The sequence below is a fragment of the Haliaeetus leucocephalus genome, unplaced genomic scaffold (genome assembly GCF_000737465.1).
Source record: "Haliaeetus leucocephalus isolate CR32 unplaced genomic scaffold, Haliaeetus_leucocephalus-4.0 Scaffold696, whole genome shotgun sequence".
In the NCBI taxonomy this organism is placed as follows: Eukaryota; Metazoa; Chordata; class Aves; order Accipitriformes; family Accipitridae; genus Haliaeetus; species Haliaeetus leucocephalus.
Window position 1 is genome coordinate 3,271,292 of NW_010973132.1, and position 21,220 is coordinate 3,292,511.

At 41.1% G+C, this 21,220-nt stretch overlaps 1 protein-coding gene across 2 annotated transcripts in view; it reads right to left on the reverse strand.

Annotated features, from left to right (window-relative positions):
- AMBRA1 (autophagy/beclin-1 regulator 1) overlaps positions 1-21,220 on the reverse strand; it is a 134,132-nt gene that overhangs the window by 36,271 nt on the left and 76,641 nt on the right. For both annotated transcript variants that reach the window (XM_010580109.1, XM_010580108.1), the window contains 3 exons: positions 16,045-16,155; positions 7,812-8,000; positions 7,203-7,357 (listed from right to left, as the gene is read on the reverse strand). In XM_010580109.1, coding sequence (XP_010578411.1) covers positions 7,203-7,357; positions 7,812-8,000; positions 16,045-16,155 — 455 coding nt within the window. The remainder of the gene's footprint in view (positions 1-7,202; positions 7,358-7,811; positions 8,001-16,044; positions 16,156-21,220) is intronic.

Below are 21,220 nucleotides of genomic sequence, written 5' to 3' on the forward strand. Positions count from 1 at the left end.
TAGGCTAGCTCTTGGCATTATCAGCTGGTACTTTATCTCACAAGCCTGCCACGCAACTACTACGAGAAAGAGCTTTAAGATAACTAGTGGGAAACTTAAAAACATTAACTAGAACTAGGTCTTAGGAAGAAATGGATCATCTCAGGTAACAAAGCTCTCACTCAGGAAAGTAACATACTTGCAGTGAAGTGGCTCATTAATTTGCTACCCATCTCCCAAAGGCTGCAAAACCAGGGTAATACCTCCAAAAAGCCCTTTAGGGGACTGGTCCAAGCCTGGATCTGAAACCTAGGGCTGAGTAAGCAAGAAATTGCTAAACAAAACAATTGTCCTTTCAATTGTGCATGCGTGTGGTTGGAACAGATGAAAGGAGAGAAAAAGGAATGCCAAAGGGGGTGTTAGCGTGACAGAAGACAGATATGTATATATTCAGTGCAGATGCACAAGTGAACTGAACTGTGCAAACAGGACTGTGCCCCCAGCTATTGCTATCTCTTGCAAAAATCACCAACAGTTCTCAATGCTGGGATAAATCTAATAAAAATATCGCCACTTCTATGGCAAAAGGAATGACAAGCTTCTTCATTTTTGCCCTTAACTCAGACTGCAAACCAAAAACAGTACCTGTGAATTCCCCATTAAATGTCATGCTAAGACTGTAACAGCAAAATCTACAGTATGTTAAAGATCTAATGACAAGAGCAAAGGATTTGCACATAGCTGCCATTCCACCCTGCTCTCCGTCTGTTGAGCCTTCAATAGAACGGCATACAAGATCAAATGTCAACAATATGATGATGACAGAGCCACATGCATCCTCATCTAGGTGAAAAGAGGCTGTCATCCAGCTGCCTACACGTCTGGAAGGAATAAATACTGGAGGAAAGAGTTGGCTTAAATTTAATTCAAGAAAGACAGTAGGAAGAAGTACTGAAAAAAAAGTCTTCATGAAATTGCAAACCTCTTCTCAGCCCGTGGCCAGTTTAGTGCAAATCTGGTAATAATTCACCTTGGCTCCCCTCCCCCTACCTGACTTGGCAAGACGACCGCACATAAATAATCTCAATTTGCCATAATTTCTTCTATCTAGTTACTATGGACCCAACTGCACCAAAGCTCACAGTAGCTACTGTGGGGCAAATGGGCTCAAGGCCTTACCTGAACTGCAAGAGCTCAGCTCTCCTAATACTGGACCCCATATTAAACAAAAGGTCTTGGCTCTCAGCTTCACATCCCATGAAGTAAAAACATCCTGAATAGATGTCATTTGCCTTTTCTTCACACCAGTTTGCTAAAACTGACACTGCTCCCATGTTTAACCATCGCATGAGATATTAACACAATATTTATGAAGGGATCCTAACGAGTTTTAAGTTTTTACAGTTTCTTGTAAGTTCTGTCTTAGCAGCCTTCATGCAGACACAGGTGAATTGGTCAAGATAGCAATTTAACTGACTCTTACAACATACCATTCCTGCACCTATACTCCAATGTGCACATTATGCAAATCTTCATGCCAACTGCAACACCAAGGTGGCAATGCATTTTCCAATGATGTTGAATACAGCTCTTTCTTACAGCACCCTACATAAGCCATGCTTACCAACATGGGTTTTGGATATGCTCTGCTTTTCTAAAGATACCTGCCAGAATCTGCCGATACACAGAGCATATAAAACTATTTGGCCTCAACCAGACTATTATGCTCCACTTTGTATTAAAAGGAGGGATTTCCCTTATCAGTCAGAAAAGGGTTCTGTCCCCATGCCCTCTTCCTAGGATCAACAAGTACATGCAGTCTGTGACTCTGCTTGGACTTCTGGTAATCTAAGAAACATCTACCTGGTTCAACTTCTGCCAGCAGTGAGAAATTTCTTTGGGCAGTAATTGGATGTATTATTTGCAGTTCTACTGTACAGAGCTGTCAGAAGCTCCCCCTGTTGCCTTGAAGATGTCAAAATCTCTCTTGAAAGGAGACACAAGGGACCACACCAATAAGCATGCTTTGTCAATAACAGAGCAAGAGGTTGGTACTCTCTCTCTTGCAAACGGCGCTTGTTTTCAGAAGTATGTTAGTTCATAGGAACAGAACCACTGCAGGTAATGCGTTACAATAAGCCATCTCCACATATTTTTCTAATCAATTTTCTTTTCACATTATCAAGAGTTCTGACAAAACTGTAAATTGCGCCCCAGTGAAGCAAATGTGCACGGCCATTTGCTTTCAGGCTTAAAGGCCCTTCGCTTATGGCTGCAGGAGCATTCACAGCTCATCCAGTGAGTCAACGAGGTCTGGCAGTGACCTTTGCAAACCACACTGGATACACTCCACTGACACTTGCATGAAGCTCAGAAGACAACAGCACCCAGTAAAATTGTGCATCTTCTCACATAGTCTGTGCATCGTCCTCGTTAAGAGTTAATAAACTGAAAACAGTTTGGCTCCATGCTAAAACTCCGTGTGCCTTTCTGCTTCAGGCCCTTCTTCCTGCAGGATTAGGAATTCTCCATTTGTTTACAATGGAAGCGTACATGTATTTTGTTCCATCCAGGCTACTGACTGACTACTTCATCAGGATGTTTCCCAAATACCGGTAGTCTTGTCACGAGCTAATTCCGGATCTCCACAGCCTGAATTTCCTTCCAGATTAAAAGCACAGTGCTGTATTTGAGATGGGGCTTGGTTAAGTCACCTTATCCCCACAAATTGCATGATTTGCTCTTCACCTTCATGTCAATCAAATTTTTCTATCAACTACCTCGCTTTTTGTATCCTTAGCTTAGAAGCTCCTTTCCAAGTTTTATTTTAATTTGGATTACAGTAATCATGTTTTTCTGATATTTCAGAGTTAGCTTCCTCTGGGTAAAATGAAAAACATTAAACATTGCAAGGGCATCAGATTTGCGAATGCCAGAAATAAAACTACCTTCTGGCCGCCTTTCTCACTAATATCCACTGCTAACAGATCTAGGGCAATATGATCCTTACTCTTCTATGTTTCTAATGAACTTCAGCTCTGACCAAGTTTCTAATTTCATGTTCTTCTAAGTTCTTTAGCCTCTGTATACTCTTAGAATCATGTGGAATTCAGAAATCACCCTAGACCCAAGCAGCTTGAAAACAGATCCTCTTTATTTGGAGACCAGCTCCACCTGTGCTTTCAAAATAGGCTGCAAAACCTATTCTTAGACCATATTTGGAGTCCTTTCTCCCATCTCTGAAACTCAAATATTTCCAGACAATTCCCAGTACCGTTGCTACCTGTACCACTCCAAGCTAGAGATCTGCTAAAAGCAACTCCTCACCTGTACTCTCCAGCTACAGATAAATTTCAGAGATGTTAGCTAGGTTTGAAAAAAAACAAAGCCACAAACACAACAACAAAAAAATGAAGCTTATGCATACCACTCTTATTAAAAGTCAACACTACTAGAGAGCTTTTTAAGCCTCAGTCTGAAAATGAAACTTGTTCTTTAGCAAAGCCAGGTTTCCATCTGAAATGCTAAGCAGATCAATCTGAAGGGAGTGAACAGAAAGAGCATGAACCTTTAGCTCATGACTACCATATTGGATGACAATTCACTACTTTTACTCCATTTCTGAACAGAATTCATAACTGTTGAATCACGTCAGCCCTGACCTGTAGAACTCTACCTGATCTCTCTGAAATATTAGAAGCAAGATGTATATAGACAATGCACACTTGTATAACCAAAATGCTCCTTAGTACAGTCCAAAAGTGCTGTAGTTCTCAGACAGAACATTTCTCTCCAACTCTGAAAATTACACCAGCAGCCAGTGAATTTTTAGGTGCAATTAAATGTACTGGAGTTTCACATAACAAAACTAATTAATTGCATCTTCAAAGCCTCTATTTCAACAGCAAGATGGAGGAAGCTCTCTGAGGAATAGAAGCATGTATTCCGCTGACTGCTAGTCAAGGATGTGGAGGAGGAGTTAACTGGAAGCAGAAGTAATCACTGCATTTCACTCCTCAGCAGGTTGCCACGCTTTTGCAGTGACTTATAGGCCACATTGCCAAGCCCTAGTCTCCCATTTCATTGATTGCAAATAGAAAGGCGTCAGGGAAAGAAAGAACAATTGTAAGACAACTTACAAGAATTTTCATAGAATCTGATGTAGCATTTCTCTTTAATTTCTCTCTTGGGAGTTTTGTGAGTAATGTAAAATTAAAACATCCACAAAGCATTGCTTCAGAACATGGCTATGACTTATTTTTAGTTAAGAAGTTGAGTAACAATTGCTATGTATTACAAGCTGTTGTCACAGAGGTAACAAAGATGCTTTCTGATTCTCTGTAATGCACATATTAAATCAGAGATTGAAAAATACAGTTTCACCAAGCTTCTTAAACCTTTTTAAACTGCATGCTGGCCAAGCTGCAAACAGGTTTTTTACTCAACTGAATATGAATACGTCAGTCATTGTAAAGACAGTGTGCTAAGAATATTATATAGATTCCTACTTAAAGCTCTATTTTCATTTTGCATGCCTTGAAAAGTACTACAAACTCATGGAGCAGTTTTATTGCAAAACTCATGACAGAAGAAATATCTGTAGGTGATCTAATTTTTACAGCTAGATGAGGGAATAGTATTTACAAGATTAACAGTTTATTGTTTTCCAAGCTTGATCCTACAGACTGCACAAAGATGACCAACAACACACAAGAATGTTGAAAATACTCAACATCATCCCACAGGAAGGCTCTTTAACCAAATTAATTCAAACTGGTCTAGTTGTGACCCTGTCACATACATAGAAAGCTAAAAGTCCAAGGCAGTCAGAAATGAGACATTTTTAACATCTTTAAACATCATGTGGGAAAGGGGAAAACAGCAAATTAGTTAGCAAATCCTGCTAGACTGGATAGATTTAAAAACGTGGGGGAAAGGTTTTTGGAGGCTAAAAATACATGTGCAAGAAAGATGAAAAAAGCAACCTTTAGAATACATGCAATCCATCTGGAGAAAAATAATCCAGAACTACAGCAGATGAGAAAGACAGGAGTGCAATGATGTGGAGCAAGTCTGAAAAGCAAGAGTGGGAAAAATTGTACACAATTTTCAATGCACCATAACAGCAAAAAAGGAAAAAAAACCCAGTTTTTGACTGCGTAAGTAAAGCCCTGTAGTCCAAAAAAAGCAGAAAAAAATACCCTCTGTGGGTTTCTGGTAAGACTATGCTTATCACATTACGTACATTTAACCATATTCCAGAATGAGGGGAAAAAAAAAAAAAAAAAAAAAGAAGGGCATTTTGGAGAGAATTCAGAAGAGAGAAAAACGAAAGCTGGAAGATTGAATTACAAGAAAAGATTAAGGGAATACAAAGCATTACTTCACTAAATGGTGACTAAGAGCAAGGGTACAAGCATTTGAAGAGTATAACACACCATAGGGAAAGAAGATATGTTTGAAATGGAGATGAAGAAATATAAATGGAAGATTTGGACAGAAGCTTACTGATTTAGCTGTCTACAAAAATATGTCTCCAAAAGGAAGGGCTAGAAGCCATAGCAACTGGATTTTAGCGTAAAGGACAGATGAGAGGAAAAGACATGATTTTAGCTAATAGGACGTCTCTATCTTAACTTATTATGATATGGTAAAAAGACTGTGTGAAGGGATACTCTCGTATCTGGCAGTAAAAGCTATGTACTTCACTAGGATCTTAAAATAACTGAAAAAAGAAACAGTACCAGGGTAAACTACACTTTTAAAAGGATTTAACAGGATACCGAATTCATGTAATTAGTGATCTTATATCCACACAGCTTTCACCAACTGTACCTGCTAACCAAATTCTGCTTTTTTCATAAATACATTTTAATTTCTGTCTCTTACCTTAAGAGGCTTGTACCAGAATGGTAGCTCAGAACGAGGCCTGTAAAAGTGCTGACTGGTGCACCAAAGAATATCCTCATCATTGATCTTCCCTTGCCTTATAATGTGGAGCAGATGATGACAATAAACAAGAGTTTTGTATCAGCTGATAAAACAGCTCATGTAATGACACAGCTGAGATGACCCTCTCTGAATCATGAGCAGTCTGGAGAGCAACTACAGAGTCTGAAGGTGAATCAAGCAATTTATACCAGAGACAAGTCTCTCCCCAGTGCAAGGCCACCAGACAAATGGCTCAATGCAACCCCTGTACACTGGGAAAGCTCTGCCAAAAGTAATAATAAGAGGAGCCTTTTAGACTAAAAGAAAAAGTTTTAAAAAGAGAGGGAAAAAAAAGCTGCTCATGTAATAAATTCCACTATGATCAAGTTATCCCCAAAGTGAAAAGTTTGAATAGCTATTTTTCATTTCCTGCAACAAGTCACCTGAATACATGGCCTTAAACTTGAATCTGGCCCAAATATCAGCTTTAGAAATTACCTAATTCTGCCTCCTTAACTCTCCTTGTGCATTATCAACTGGACATAGCTTTTCCCATCCTAAACTATCGCTGAACAGCTGTTGTGCTGTGCTGATGAACAAAGCAAGACATAAATGTTCTCTTAACTCTATTTGCCAGTTTGCAAAAAGATGAAAGTTTTCCCTCAGGTAATGAACAAGTCAGAGTGGGTCATGGTTCAGCTCTCCCACAAAGCAGAAGTACAGAAAGATAATTCCAGTGCCCAAATATGACTACATATACATAGAAAGCTCACGAATAAATAGCCAACAAAAGCCTGTTTGGCAAAAGTATGATAAGCCTCATCTTCAGTCTGCAAGTACGATATGAAACTTGGCCCCTACCCTTCCTGAAACTGCTGGTGGCTGCTCTCCTAGAGGTTAGCCACTTTCAGGAATGTTAGGAAATGATCCTGAAGCCTCGGCTGAAAAACTCCCTCAGCAAAGCCAACTGTAGTACCACAAACAAGATGCATGTTACTCAAAAAAGTACAAAAGACATACTAGGTACTCTGAATGTTATCTAGACTTAGGAATGTATACGTTTGTCATCATATTTGAAACCAGAGTGAAGTTTCACGATTTCATTATATTTATGTTCTCCTGCCATGTTTGCATATCTCGGTAATAAATTCTTTTACATGTTTATTATTCAGTGGGCCTGGAGCATGCTACCTCTTTGCTATCATAACCCAGCAACTAACTACTAGGCTAGAGCCAAAGCGACACAAAATCACTTATGAAAACACACAGAAACAGGATACACATACACTCACCCTCATAGAGGTTTCTCCACCGTGGGGCTGTTGCAGTCTGAAGACTTGAGCAACCATGTGTTCTGTGGAGGGGTGCAACAGGATACGTCGGGAAGCCAGTCCCACCATTACGTATCTGCCCATTGGAGACAGGCTCACAGAAATGGCATTAGGGCCTATGAAGAAAAAAGGGGTTATTTCTCTCACAGATTGACATCCCTCCTCACGCTTCATCCTCACAGCTTCTTCATTCCCTTCCAGCATTCCCATAATGTATGGCATACTAAGCTCATTTTTATAAGGGGTAGAGAAGAATAAGCAGACCTGCACAAGCACAAATTTTGCGAGACATTTCCTTGCTGCAAGTGTCCTCCCACTAAGACAATGAAGTTCTTTAAGGAATAAAAAACTATCCCTTAGCAGCTCCCCCGTACCAGCACCTTACATGTCCAGACCATACGACAAGTTTCTCCCCAGCAGTACTCTGTTTGTAGCTGGTTAGAAGGCCAATAAATTATTTCCTGTTACTACAATCACTGATGTTCAGACTATTGCGTTTCTCACTGAAGGCTGAGTTCTGAGGTAAATTCTCACACCCCCACCCACCCCGACTTCTTGCTGCATGCTTACCAAATCGCTTTGTGTAAAGCATCTCGCCCAAGTTGTGGGGTGCCAGAGAATACACAGCCAGTATTCCTTCATCAGGGAAGCCTCTTTGACTACTGGGAATGAAGGCTGCCAGCAGCTGCCCATCGGCAGAGATATCGCAGCTAGCATCATTGTAAATCTTGCAGTTTTGAACAAGCACGTTCACAGAGGCTGCAAAGAAGAAAGGAACAATGATTAAAGTATTCAGGTTCAAGAGAGAATAAAGTCAGATTTAAACCTAATGTTGGAGACTGGACAGTACACTCAAAAGGCACTCAAGACATTTAGCTTCCTCCAAAAGTTTATGAAATGTTAATACCCTGATTAATGTAAAACTTCCTCCAAAACAGAGATAAGACAGTGCAATGAGCCCAGGAAATGAAATCTACTCACCTCCTGGAGCCTTCAGCCAAGAAATAGTGGCAATTGCACTCTATCAAACCCCTTCTTTGTTGAGCATAACACCATCCTTTGCGAAGGACAGCACAGCTCAAACAAGTCTCAAATCGTGACTCTCTGACAAACTCCAGCAGTGGTATCATTAGAAAACAGTACACCTTAATTCATTTCCCCTTCGCTTGTGAAGCCCCTACTTCCAGCTCCCCTTATCTCCAATAAACAGGAGATGAGAGAAAAACTCTTCCCTGAAGATATAGACATTCATTTCTGACAGGTGATTTTTACACCAATCTTGGATAAAGCAAGTAAGAAAGGGCAGAGATTTCTCCAGCCGGTCCTCCATTTAATTACTCCAGTATTTGAGACACTCATGCATTCAGTGAAGTAACTGTTCAGCAGACAGGATAGTGAAGAGTGATTCACAAAACACAAGTTTTACTTTAATCTCTGCTGGCGAGTTGCTGGCTGACCTCATACAAATGTTTTCCCCTCCATGCCTTGCATATGCAGGCTACAAGCTCTTTGGGCTACTGAATCTTACTATGCACTTGTGCCATTCCCAGTACAATGAGGTTCCAAGGCCTTTTAGCATCGTCATCACCAACAGTTCAATGGTGGCTTGATAAGACAAGGCTGGAGTTATGTTCATTCCCTCAGCCTAACCTAGATGTACTTCAGTTCTGCAATTCTTCCAGGAGGTTTGGAGCTGAAACTGCATCCACTATTTTGGGGATGGGGAAATTTCAGATTCTAGAATTTTCAAACTCAAGGGGATAGAAATATAGAAAAATAGAAATAAAGCCCACCTTTGCAATATAGAAACTTTGCATGCTAGAAGACTGAATACCCCATCTCACATGCTTGAAGCTACAGCATCATGTGGAGCACTATGTCAACTACTACAGTCCAGAAATTCTCTTCTAAATCATCAGACCATGTCCAGCCTAGAAGCGCCTTTGATTTGTTCAGCTAAAATTGCAGATAAGTTTATGAAGGTACTTCTTGAGCTAGATTTCTTATTAGTTTAACAAAAGAACAGTGCCAAGAATGCTTTATGCATTCTTGGAAGTCTGAACTTCCAAATCAAATTAAGGCTGTAACCCAATGCTTTAACAAACTGACACTGCTGCCAGAAGAAACAACCTCTGCTCTTTGTTTCCAACACTACTGTGGAAAGCAAGCTACATTGGCGTACTGATATAGCTGAGAAATTACTGACTGTTGTCTAGGTCACTTTTTAGCCACAACAGTTTCCCAACTAGGTACACCACACGACCACATAGACCCTTGCAGCAGCAGAAAAAAAAAGTCATGACAAGGAAGCAGACAGGACTGCTCCTTCTTCCAGCATTGCTGATTTAAAGCACTTGCTGAACCTCATCTTTAGTTCTTCTGGTCTCAAAGACATTTTTCCTGGGCACTGCTTTCCTACATGGTTCAGTATCAATTTCTACTGTTCCATTTAAGAAATTCTGATGAAAAAGAAAAATGAGGATAAAAAGTGGACTATGTAATTACATTCCGTACCAAACCACCTACACCTGTACTCTAAATTTATTCAACCATTTTTTTCAGTCTCAAAGCTGCTAAAAACAGTAATTTTCAGCCTAGTATAAACAGAAAGCTGCTGAACAGAAAAAGGTAAATAATGGTAGTCACTGTCAGTCCTATAATAACAGAATCTAAAATACACATGGCCCTCCAAAGAACAGACGGTCCGAAAGATGACGAAATTCCTGAGTGCTTAGTCTGAAGCTAGTTGAACAGAAAGACAACAGATTAAAGACTATACTACCTAATTTTATAAAAGGTAGAATTAAAATTTGCCCCCCCCTTTTTTTTTTTTAGATCTAGGCTTCATTCAAGTACTCATTATGTCATCACAAGAAAAATGGGCATCAACACAAGAACTGTAATATATGCTGTGAACTAGTTAAAGGATACATTACAACAGGTTGCACTATTGTAATCCCCATCAAATTGGGAGGATTCCTGCAGAGTTCTTCAGTGACTCATTTCAAAACCAGTCTTACTTATTAGGTTTATCAATGGGCTAGGCACAGAGTGGAGCTGGTTGATGAATTCTGTTGACAAAGTTGGGTAATTTCATTAACAGAGCATGATCAGACCACACAGTGAACTGAAGTATACAGAGACGTAACAGAAGTGAAACAAAAGAATTCTAGAGTGTGTTAACATTTATAAATTTCTGCTTTCCTAGGAGCTTCTCAGTTGGAAACAAGAGAGAATCAACTTTGGTGATCATAGCAAAGACTGAGCCATCCACCCAGCATAACAGTGAAAGAGATGGCAATCCTAAACTGCACTAGGGAACACACTTACAATAGAAATATCAGTGCTGATACACAACCTTGTGCTGAGACCACATGCAGGATACTGGGCACAGTTTTGGTCAGCCATGTTCAAGAAAGATTAAACCCTAAACGGTACCAAGTCCAGCAAAGAGCTAGGAAGACGACTGGGGGAAACGAAGTATGTATTTTATGTTTGGGGGAAAAAAAAAAAAATTGCAAGGAAATGGGATTGTATTTACAAAAAATACCAGAAAGTGCATGCCAGAAAAACATCGGTTCTCTTCACAAATAATGCTGACAGGTGAGTAAGTGGGTAAAAGCAGCCATTAAGTTTGGAAACTAGAAGATTTCTACCAGAATAGCCAGAAGTGAAAGCGGCAAAGAATTTAACCAATTTTAAGACAGAATAAGAGGAACTATAGGATGTGCTTGCCTAAGACAGCAGGGAGCTAGACGCAGTGGCTAAGGGGGTCCTTTCTCACCAATTCCTTTGTTGTGTACTCTAATCAGCAGTGATGTAAAAAAATTGAGGGAAAGGAAAAAAAAAAAGGAATGGGAACTTATTGGAGAGGTGAATATTGGGACTCTCCCAGCCAAAGCTGAGATAACTACTTAAAAGAGAGCCAAGCAAGAAGGCCATCAACAGAGCAAAACTACACATTACACAGGGAGAGCATTTGCCAGACGTACAACTATGAAAATTATTAGAAGAGAAAATACAGTCCAGTCTCTTTCTTTGGGGCCTAAGAACTGTTCTCTCTCATTCCTATTGTGCTAGATATCTAAGTGTTCGTCCTGCATCTCTGGGCTCAGGATGCAGTTTCCATGAGGTAGTCACGGTTTCTCTACAATGTTAACTACTGCCATTTGATGCTCAATATCGGAAGTAGCAAGATTGCATACTTGTTTATCACATAGCACATGTTCGGTCCTTTTTTATCTACACAGTTTTTCCTCCCCCCACCCCCCTCCTTCAGCACAGCACAGAGGTTTTTGGTGAGCAGTCCACAATGATGGCCAACATGACTGTGTGTCTTGTTCTTTTTAAAGTTTGTTGCATATGGTGAATGCCTCTTAGCAAAACAGATTGTGAGCTCCTCTGCCAGAAGAGAACTATCTTTCCCTCTTGATGTGTGCTTGGAACATAAAACATCACAGATGCAAGTTGCACTGAACAAGAAAGCGTGCCCTTTATTTCAGTCCTTCAATGTATGATTCACACTGGCATTATGTTTTTTTACTCTTCCCTCACTTACAAAGGATGAGGGACTCAGGTAGCACTTACACCTAGAACCAAGGGAGCCTACTGTGCCAGCAGAAAAAGTCTAAATGTGAGAGGTGGAGATCTCAGCAAGGTTTCATTTTAAGGAACAGCATGTAAGAGATTCCCAAGACATGGGGAGGATGAAGATACCCATGCATTTGACAAAGCCACAGGCTGTTTGATCTCTTTGAGCCTGAGGCCCGATCTATGAAAATGAAGCCAATACAGAAGATTTTAGGGAAAAAAATTGCTATTATTGGAAAACCATTTACAAGGCTGCCCTTTCATCTTGTGTTTTCTTTTGTTGTTAATGCAGCCACTGAGCTAACAGAACAGATCAAAAGAAACATCAGAGAACAAATTAATCAAGCTGTTGTGCCAACTTGGAGTGCTTACACCTACAGCATAATTACGCTTGAAGCTGGGGAAGGCCTGGAATGCTGGCAGTAACAGCACTGTTTGCCAAAGGAAAACAGTGCTGAGCACACCATCCGCTCCTAGCCACCCTTAAGGATGACACTTTCTTAACAGCTGCTCCTATTTATACATTGTTTGGCATGGGTTTTTTTTTTCCTTTCCTTCTTTTAAGTTCTTCTGCATCCCACTGTGAATCACAGTATTGATCAAATCACCTTCCTCAAGTCCCAGCCAGGGTCAGAACAGGACAAATTTCTGATGCATGACTAACTGTGGAAGAACTAGACCGGTTCAGCCGCAATGGCTAGAAAATGAAATAACGAGCAGCGAGTAGCATGAGAGAAACTACATTCAAGAGATATAAACAAGTGATAAAACCTTCAAATATTTTACCTGTGGAAAGGCTATATTCTACACTGTTTGCTGATTCAATACTTACCCGTTAGCTGCAGGAAATTTTAAGGATATGCAACACTTACTAGAAGAATATTAAATAAACGCCAGAGATAGCATTGTCTCTGCTGCCAAATAAATTCCCCATCCCAATGCTGATATGACTGACAATTACAGTTTAAGACCAGGTCATGTTTATTTCAGAGTTATTAAAAGCAAAACTGGCAATAGGAAAGAAGAAATCTGAAGCCATCTTTTCCATTTTGCAATTAATAAAGAAAGACAGGGCAGAGACTAAAATCCCACAAGTCCCTGCAAAGCCATTTCCCCAGGACTGCCGGAGTCCTCTTTCGTGCGCTTGCTGGATTGAGCATTAGCAAGGTTGCTGCCGCGGAGCCGAGTCCTGAGTCCAGGGCTCCAAAGGGTGCTGGAGCCCAGGCGCCAAGATCACAGGATGGCACTCATCATGCTGCTGTCGCTTGCTCAGATGTGTCCGATTCAGTGGACAACACCCTACTTCCAAACTATCTTTTCTTTGTTTAATTGTAACAGGAAGAAGAGCGGCTCAGAGACGAAGGTTGGCCACAGAGTCATTTCTCTGATGGAGAGTGGAGCTGGCAGGCAGTCCCAAACTTCGGCTGCATCATTTCATCTGCCTGAACTCCCAAACCACTTGCGGCTCAAGTCAGTCTCAGAAAGTGCAATAGCCCCCTCTGTGTAAGAGGGCTCTCTCACATCACCACCTCTGATTTACAGAAAACGATGGGGAAAAAAAGGAGCTATTGAGGTCACATGCTTTACTGGGAAAACAGTTTATTTCCAAGATCATGAAGAGTCAGAAAAAAACACCTCCAACCCACCACTCCACTGTTATGCATTTAGCTTCGCAATATCTCTACAAATTTGTGCACCTTGGCAAACTTGCAGCTTGCCTTTGTTCTGTGCCTAGGCAAGCTTGGCAAATACCTGTTTTAGGATGAGCACAGCTGCTACACCTTCATGCATCCCTACTAGACCTTGGCAGAGGGAGACGTGGCTAACAATCTAGAAATGTTGGAGTTGGGCTCAACATGTAAAAAGGAAGAAGGAGAGTAAAACTGAACATTTCCAAATGATAATAAATCAAGATGGACAAGCCAAGTTTTATGAAGCACAAAGTGGGGAGTCAGAAGGGCTGGGGATGCGCTTGTAGCAGAAACCCTGCCTGCAAGAAGGGTACAACAATAACAGAAACTGTAGCCCAATTTCCAGCTAACTGGAAGCTATTTCAGAATGGAATTGTCCTGGTAGGGAAGAGGGAGAAGATTGAAATATTGATGTCTTGAGAAGCAGATGGTTCTTATTTTCTATGGGATTCCATAAATTATAAACAAACATCTTTTTTTTTTTTTTTTTTTTTTTTTTTTTTTTTTTAAATACGCAGCCTTCTCAGCAGCCAGACGAGGGGTGGGGGGGGAAGCTATTAGCAACTGTAGCACTCTTCAAATACTTTACAAGCTTGCAAAGAAGTCCCAAAGAATTTAAGTCAGCAGCAAGATGCTTCCCCCTCTGCATTCATTTTTATTCTCTTTCAGAGTCTGGCTGGGCAATAGAAAGTATTGCCACCGCATGGCAAAACTTCACCTTGAACACTGATCCTCAGCCTACAACTGTACTACAAAGTTTGGCATTTAACAAGACACATCAAAGCACTGGCACACAAGTTCAGCACAGTATTCTACTTTCAAGATGACACTGCGTGCTCCTTCCCAAGAGAAAGAATGTTTCTCAAGGACAAAATATAAAGCATCTTTCCCCTTTACAATGTTGAGAGCTACCATCGAGAAGCAGGGCTTTTATTTTCCACCAGGCTATACACATCACACCACAACATTCTATACAATGTGAAGGAAGGAGATGAAACAGAAACACCAGATACTTTCTCTGTAGGAATGACACAGTAAGAAAGCTTTTTGTAATGCGATGGGCTACTGATGGCTTTCCCCTAGCTCCTCTGACTTCCCAGGGACTGGGAGGTAAATGGCCCCATACAGGTTGCCCAGAGAAGCTGTGGATGCCCCATCATTGGAAGTGTTCAAAGTGGAACTGGATGGAGCTTTGAGCAACCTGATCTATTGAAAGATGTCCCTGCCCATGGCAGCGGGGGGGGACTAGATGACCTTTAAAGCTCCCTTCCAACCCAAACCATTCTGTGATTCTATGATTTCAATTCCTCACATCTCTGCTGCTATGGTATCACTACATGTGCTCCTTTTGTGGGTTCTTTAAGCAACAGAACAGTACTCCACAGAGACCTCTATTGCCAGATATGTAACTTCCAGAATTGCAGAACAGACAGGGCTGGGACTGGGAGAAACTTTTTCTGAATTCATTTCAATGGCTACCTGTGAAAGCAGAAGTGTTTCTGAAAACAGAATCCCTGTTCTCCCTAAAAAAGTCAGTCCCTTAAAGCAGAACCCAATCTCGTTTTGCTGAGAAGTCAAACAATGAATTTCACATATGCACAGATACAGCCTAAACTAAAAATCACTGTACAAAGAAACATTAATGAATATCTACCTCCTATCTTTGTCCCAGGCTGCCACAAACATAGCTTACTGCACAGCTTCAGAAATATCAGGATACCACTCTGGGTTAAAAATAGCCCTTCTAGTCAAGTTAGTTTTAGCCCTCAAAAAGTCGTTCCCTTAATCAGCTGACCACAAGCATCAAATCTGCTTGTGCCTGCATAAGGAAGTCTCTTCCAGTGCGAGAGCTAGCTTATACCATAGAACACATGTAAAACTATCGTCTAATTTCCACAAAGGGAAGGAGGAAATAAATAAATAGATAGATAAATAAATAAAATTAGCAATATTGCTCATATTCTTGACCCAGAAGCAGCTTTCACCTGAGATATAGGATGAATTTGCTTTTGCAAATGGCTAGAACCTACATCTATTTCTCCTGGCTTGCAACACAGTGGTGAGCAACAGACCAGGGCCCTAACGACCAGAAAGTATTGCAGCACTTTAACTCACACTAATGTCAATAACTTGGAGAATTCAGACCCAATTCATTAGCAAGTTCTAATGTAAAATATAAAGACAACATCCCTCTAGAAACTTGTTGGTAAAAGAATGAGGAGACTGGATACAGAATTCTTCTAGGAAGACTGGGTATTCCCATGAGAATGCTCACAAAAGAGCCCCATTTATGCATGGGTTTACTGATAGCAAGAATACACAAACTAGACAGAGCAGAACAGCTCTGCATGCTTTTAGTCAACTTTCTCAAAAGGCTAAGCATTTTACAGTTTCCAATACCACAAGACAATCAAGTAATCCAAGGCCTGCAACATACAGCTACCTTTGGAAGATCCTAGAGCTTATGGTATCTCTGGTTGGTATAGACTTAAAAGAAAGTTCTGGTACCCTTTCCAGCTTACCATTGCTGATTTCAGGCAGATCAAATTTAGTGAAGTCCCACCACTGAAGCCGGTAGGTGGTGTTGGCAATGTTGCTGGCCACGGCTGACTGTCCATCCCCAATCACAGCACCTACAGAAAAGGGGTAAATAATTAGCAACTTAACCTCCAGAAGATTATCCAGAAAAGAGCTGGGGAGACAAAATCCTAGAAAACCTTTCAAAATCCAATACACAAAACTCTAGATTCTTAAAGACACCTTATTTACAGAAATGACACCACCTCCTAAATAAGCCACAGAGCACAGGAAATTAACAGGCAAGCACCTCCCTGTAACACATTTCTGAAAGAAAAGAAAGTTGATGAGAGAGAAGACTTGCCCAGACTCACAAGGCAGGAATCCTAATCAATTCATTTGGTGCAAATGCATTCTACTTATTGGTACTAGTGAAGCTGTATTTTCACAGACCCAAAATTTTCTAGTACAGCTATGAAGGCAGACCAGAATACATGCTAAGGAAAAGCGCTGTCCTAGCAAATCACGCACATTTGTTGACATAATTCCTGATACTCCTGTAAATTCCACTCAGAAGATACAGGCTGCCTACAGTATTTGCCACATAGTAAAGACTGTAACAAAATATTAGCATGGAGGACCTACAAGCTGGCCCTTCAAGCAGGCAGGGGGCTGCCCTGACTCCATGCCCCTTGCTAACCACCCAAGGACTTGGGCAACAGTCCGAAGCAGAAGGCTAAGCAGAATACTTCAGAAACTAGCACAAACAACATAATTTTCCAGGCAGAAAGGAACTGCCATGGGTAACTCAAGTGGGCATACATTGGAGAAAGCTCAGAGGCATTAAATGCAATCCCTAGGGAAACAAGTGGAGAGAAGAAACAGTTCTCGCATAATAGTACTAGAGTAAAAAATCTCATTATTTTGTAGTCTCTAAGGCCTTCATATACATGCAGCCCTTGCACTTACACACACATGCTGGCACCCAGCGAAACTCAAGGTAATAGAATTTGATAAGGGAGAGCAAAACAAGATCATCCCCAAGCACAAATGAGGAAAAGCACAGCCTCCAGAGTCTACGCAGTATGGATTTCAGCATCTCCACACTGTCTCTGGTGGGAAGCACACAGAAAAGTCAGTGGCTTCACCCTCCCACAAGGGCTGGCTCAGGACTGCTGCCACAGCAGCAACAGTGGAAGAGACATCACTTAGACAACTCTGTATCCAGTACACAGCAGGCCAGCTGCCCATGCAGAGAGCTAAAAGCTTGCTAACTGCTAGTAAATTAAAGTGTTGTGGAGGAAGATGAAGAGACTAGGGTGGCTGGATTTTTACTTTTCTTATCAAATCCCAGCAGAACACGCAGGCTTGTAAAAAAAATGACCCAAAACCACATATACACACTAACAGGGTTTACGTTTTCTCTGCAAAGTAAAGAACAAAGTGGGCAGGGCAAAGTAAGGAAGTAAATTCTAGACCAGTGCTGATAAAGACACCAAGAAGGCTACTGCTAGTCCTCTTTTCATTGATAAGCTGTCTTGAGTCCTGATTTTTGGTTCTGGAGAAAGCTCAGAAATATGCCAAGAGCAAGACTTCTGAGCAGACAGCTTTACGCCGTGTACTCAGCTGTGCCAGGCCTCCAGCAATCGACAACCCTCCACCGTGCGTCTGCTCAGTTTCTATCTGCCTCTGTCAGATGCACATATACACTTGGGAGAGCAGAATTAAGAACATTTCCATTGTTTTTACATATGCCCAAGGCCTTGTTCTTCATATCCCCCAAAACAAAGGACTCCTCTGAACAAAAGATACGCACTGGAGAAAGCAGATTCAATGCACTAATGAAATTACATTTTGCAGCCAGAAGTGGAAGAAGGACAATTAAATTTTATGTTGTTTCATCTTTAAAAGTCTCCTCATTGCAAGCCTGGGTTTGGTTACACAAGGGCAGCTCTTCTACTGTCTTGCCTCCAGCCACCAGGTGGAGAAGAAAAAAACTAGTTTCTGTACAAATTTCAAGCAGTGGGACTTGCTGCAGGGGAACAGTAACATCACTGACTAGGTAGCAACTGCCTTATAGGACTAAGTCAGACAAGGAAAACACTCTGCAAAGACAGGCAACAGAGGTACTACTCAGGGCACAGAATTCCAGAATACTGATCTTATTACAAATGAACGTTACGAAGTTTTGCAATGAGAACAACCTTTGTAGGTATAGCAAGTAATATATAAACTGGAGAATAACATACCCTAGGAGAGTAATCATGCGCTCCGCCTGCATCACAGAAGCCTAGCAACATCACTAACTGCTCCACAAACAGCAAGTTCATCTGGCTTATACAACTGTTGCACTTAATGCTACAAGTACCATAAAAAGGCTGTTGGCAAATGGGTTTGAGTTTTCTTCTGTAAAGATTCTGGTCTTCTCATCCCTTTCCCCGGAACCTTTGGGTTAGTTATGGTGTTCATTTAAACCTTGCATCCCCTTCACCTCCAAAGGCAGTCTCATCCTACATGGAAAAGCTAATGATGAAAAAAAGCAGTACTTCCCCATCTACAGGACAGTCCTGCACAAATTTCAGAGCCAGCAAAAGCTATCAACTACTGCCAACGTTTCAGGTAACAGACACCTTTATCAAAAAGATTAGGACAGAGGGAACAAGGTTCACAGAGTAAAAGATGCATGTTCAGAAGGATTTGGTCCATTTCTCAAAGGCTCCAAATCAGTGTGCCTAACACTAATGGCAAATCCATGATCTACATGTTTTTATTAAGTAATTACCTCTACTTATACTAATTATGTAATTGAGAAGTGTAATTATTAAATTATATCTAGCTACATATACAAATGTTATTCCACTTTGTTATCACAAGCCCTGCCAGAAGCCTCCCACATGCACGCATGTATGTCCTACAGTAAAGATGATTAAAAGCATGCAAACATTTCAGACATTCAATTTAGGGAGGAAAATACCCCCCAGTACACAACTGTGCTATCCTAACCTTGGTTGTTTGCTTTTTCCATTGGTTGATAGAGAAGATTTGAGACCATGCGTGGAAAACTTAAAAGTTAAAATCCTCACTACAGAGCTTTTGTTCACTGTGCAATATGAGAACTCATTCTCAAGCTGGCTTTGCCCAGTCAGGGTTTCAGCCTGGGTGTGAGCAGAAGAAGATGCAGTTACCTCTTAAATTCTAGTATAACCTGGAGGCAAACAACACACTTCAGCATCTTAAATGTGGGCAGCAGCAGATCAGCTCTTACAAGCGGCAGTTCTCACCAAGCACTTGACAGTCTGTCCTGATTCCTGGGTCTTCCACTGTTTGATGGGATCACAAGTGACTGCAGTGGGTACCCGAGGGTCTGGGGCTTGTCATCCCCACGAACAGAATGACCTTTTACTGCAGAGATGATGTAGATTTCAAAATGCTGAAATCCAAAGCGAAGGCCAATTGAAATGCAGTGAACGTAGGTTTGATTGGCAGCTTTCCTGCGTCTGTCTATCACTGCGTAATAAACACTGGGTGATGGCAGAAATGAAGATAAATGCTTTCAGCAGCCCCCCCTACTCCCCCCACCACCCCAATCTCCATCCACCCCCACTCAACACATGACAAGAGAGTTTAAAGAGTGGGGGGAAAAAAGTCTTAACAAAGACTTGAAAAAAAAAAATCCTCAAATCTTTTCTTATAGGCCACCTACACGTGACATATTTATCCGTCAGTCTCAATCCCCTCAGAGGGTCCAACTCATCTTGGCATGTGGAGAAACGAACCTTTGCCAGTTAGTTATTGCTCATTTATGGATCAAGCCATGCAAGCCAGTGTCTGAGTTTAGACTGAAAGGGAAAAAAGCAGTGCAAAACCACTTTCCATGGCACTCCAGCACTCCCTCAGTGAAAAGCAGGATACTTCCAGACTACTACTATCAGAGTCTCAGAGGAAGTGCCAATACTCTAGAGCTACACAGGCTCTGGGGTACAAGTTTCAAGAAAATGGAACATTCGCATATTATGGGAATTTCCTTCCCATGTATTTAACAGAAACCAGAGCTCAATTTTCTTTCTAGACTAGATCCTTCACTCTTTAAGTTTTTACTATGAGGGCACCTGCCAGACGCTAAGAGAAAGATTTCTTCAGATGCTTACAGATAAGCTTGAGGAAGCTGGAGAAGTCCCCAAGCTAATTTGTGACTCAATTTGAGACAGTAATTAGGCCCTGGTATAAAATTCCCCCTAGATTAGTACTTGCATGAATGCCTTGGAAAAGTAGTTACCTCTTTATGAGCCCGTTTGTAACTGTAGCTAATGATACTGAGGTTATCCTACACTTGCAGAAAGGATCTATCACAGCTGATGAGTTTTACATTCACTAGTTCTAGATTTACTATAATCCAGAGCCTCCAGGAAGCCCAAAACACAGGACAAATCTATTTGATAAACCAAGGATAAAGCTCTTTGCTGCAAGAATACACCAGATTCTCTCAACCAGTTCTGAAGCAATTTGAATTCAGCTGAAATGTGATTACTGATCTCTGAAGCCTAGTGGAGGTGTAACAGGTTCTTGCACATCTCCGACCCTAAAGTATTTTACGGGGCATTCTGGTGTTGGGGAGTACCTTTGATCACAGTAAATATATTAAATCCTGAATATGAATTTGACAAGTCCCAGCAAATCTCTGTTCCAGGCTATTGCGAAGACGCTGCCTTTGAAGTGGCCAAGCTAACTAACTAAAAGTGGCCTAATGCTGTAGGAAACAGTATGCCTAGCAACCTGGTATTTTCAAGGATTTATTTTGTTTGTTTTTCAATGTACCAGCAAGCTGTAAATAAATAGGAAGTGGGCAAAACGATTTTCATGAATGGATGCACAAAACGTTAGTAAGGGTAGTTCGGCATATGCTAAGCATTGAAGGGATCTCAGCTTTGATGTTAACTGAGAAAGCCTCAAAGTGGTGTATGCCCTCTGAAGGCTGAAACTTTCAGAAAGCTATTATTTTTCCTTTACCCCAGCTGTACAAAATAAGAAGAAATGCAATTTCCCATTCATGCTCATTCCTATTTCAAAATTTCCTTTTAAAAGGGGGAACGCTTAGCATGCTGAGTTCCACAGTCCCATCAGCAATGGGAATTTGAGCAGGCCTCAGCTGCAGGTAGTGAAGATGACTGCCCTAATAGGAGC